At 40.7% G+C, this 2,140-nt stretch overlaps 1 protein-coding gene across 1 annotated transcript in view; it reads left to right on the top strand.

Moving 5' to 3' along the window:
- The first annotated feature begins 1,952 nt into the window (after positions 1 to 1,952).
- The window catches only part of LOC134061686 (deleted in malignant brain tumors 1 protein-like), a 20,362-nt gene continuing 20,174 nt past the window's right edge, over positions 1,953 to 2,140 (top strand). Inside the window, exon 1 of the mRNA XM_062517445.1 lies at positions 1,953 to 2,016. Coding sequence (XP_062373429.1) covers positions 1,953 to 2,016 — 64 coding nt within the window. The remainder of the gene's footprint in view (positions 2,017 to 2,140) is intronic.

Below are 2,140 nucleotides of genomic sequence, written 5' to 3'. Positions count from 1 at the left end.
GATGTAACCCTGAATAAATGATATAAAAAGTGCTCCTCAATAAGGCTGTAGTTTGCACACTTACTCTTTTCAGAACCTAAAACAGTTCAATCTTTGTTCAAGGTAAATTTGATAGTACATTTTAATCTGTATTAAAATTTTAGAATTTTTAAATTTGAATGAAGTTAGATTTAAAGTCAAGTTCAAATCTTTCAAATGTTCCATTGTTACTGAGGAGATGTTTTAGTTATTAGTACCTATCAGACCTTTTAAGCAGTATCATTCAATTCTATATGAGGTTTTGCATACAGTAGGTGGGTGGAGTGTCCTCCACCAATAGACATCTGAAGTTCGTCTACAAAAAAGTTGTCATCTTTGAGATCCGGTATCTGGCGATTTTTCCAATGGGAAAATAACGTGGATTTTTAATCATCGCACCTGTTAAACTTTTGTGGGGACCCACAAGTCTGAGATGCAGACGTTTTCCTGAACACACTTTTGTCCTCTGCCTTTGAGTGAATACTGTGATCTCCAGTAATGTACGAGAAGGCGGCACACTTTGATTTTTGCCACCCCAAAGCTAACTTGCTAACTTACTTAATTGCAAGTTAAGTTAGCTGTGTGGTAGAAAAAATCCAAGTGTGCCGCCTTCAAGTACCGGAGATCACACCATGATCAAAATTCAGGCGGTGATACGGATCACTCGAAAAATGTAACTGTTTCTTACTTGGGTCATTCCAGACCTTCCCTGAAAATGAAATTGAAATCCATCCATTACCATTCAAACAGACAAACAAACCCCAATGAAAACATAACCTCCTTGGTAGTAATAAACTGTCAAGTAAAAAAGCAGATGGTTCTCCATTCCTAACCAATCCATTCCCAGTTGCTGAATGACCACCTCAGGACAGAACAAGGCCAGCTGTATCTGTCCATGGTGCTGAAACATGGCGCCTATTGATCAGGGGCAAGAAATGAATCTGTAGGGCCGATGATCATTGATACACGTTCATATTATTTTACTTTACTACTGTATGTGATCTATGGCTTATTGTGTCATGAACTGCAGCTGGTCAGACCCTCTTCTCACCCAACCTGACCTGAGTTGGACAATCCGAGTTAAAACCCCTTCACATCAAGCAACAACCCAGGCTCAAACCTTGTTGAAGCCCTGATTTGAAATGGGTAGGCCTGGCCATTTGACACACACATCCAGTTAGTTGTGCTTATTGTGGTTATTTGGATATTATAATCATATTGGGGATAATGTTGCATTCAGTGAAATATTACAAAGTGCTGGTATATTAAAAGAGCAAGTCAGTCAGCTTGTAAGTCATTAAGTAAGTAACCTCAGTGTTAGCTCAGTCTCAAATTGCAGTACTCACTTATGGAAAAAGTAAACAGATGTAAACCAAGTGGAATTTCAAGTAAATTAGCCATTTATTCCACTAGAGACAAGTTTGGACTGTGCAGGTCTGAGGAATGTATATGAATGATGTGGAACTTCTGCTGAAGAGCTGCACATCATCAATGTAAAACTATTCTCAAGCTTGTGATGATCATGCTGACTATCACTATATGCCACCTGCACCCCCCACAATCACAAATCTCTGGAAGGAGCAGTGACTTCCTGACCACAATGATGCGTTTGTGTGACATCAATGATAAGGGTGTGCAGGGGGTGGACTGAGTGTAGGTAGGCTCTCTCTCTCTCTCTCTCTCTCTCTCTCTCTCTCTCTCTCTCTCTCTGCTCACTATCAGTTTGACATATAAGGAGAGCAGTCTAAACAGCACCTTCTGATTTGCCACTGAAGTGTTTTTGATGGTTTCCTATCACTCTGCTTATATGGTCACATCGAGTGTGATTGGTGTTGAGAGGAGGGCACAGTTGTGTCAGTGAGTCGTCTGGGGGATCAGAGGTGAGGGTTGTGCTGTCTGCTGAGCCCCAAACTCAGAGCTTCTGCTGCGGGGAGATGAAGATGGAGGGCTGCCTGTGGGCCATTCTGCTGGCCTCTGTGGCCCTGACCAACCAGCAAGGTAGGATATGAATTCAAATTGTACAATGTTATTTTTGAATGTCAAATGTTTGTAATACAGTTACCTCCATAAGTATTTAAACACAAGCCAAAGCTGACTATAAAGAGGAATATAAAATTATTTT

This window comes from Sardina pilchardus, chromosome 17 (genome assembly GCF_963854185.1).
Source record: "Sardina pilchardus chromosome 17, fSarPil1.1, whole genome shotgun sequence".
NCBI lineage: Eukaryota > Metazoa > Chordata > Actinopteri > Clupeiformes > Clupeidae > Sardina > Sardina pilchardus.
Note: the sequence above shows the minus strand (reverse complement) of the source record. Positions and strands in the feature narration are given on the sequence as shown.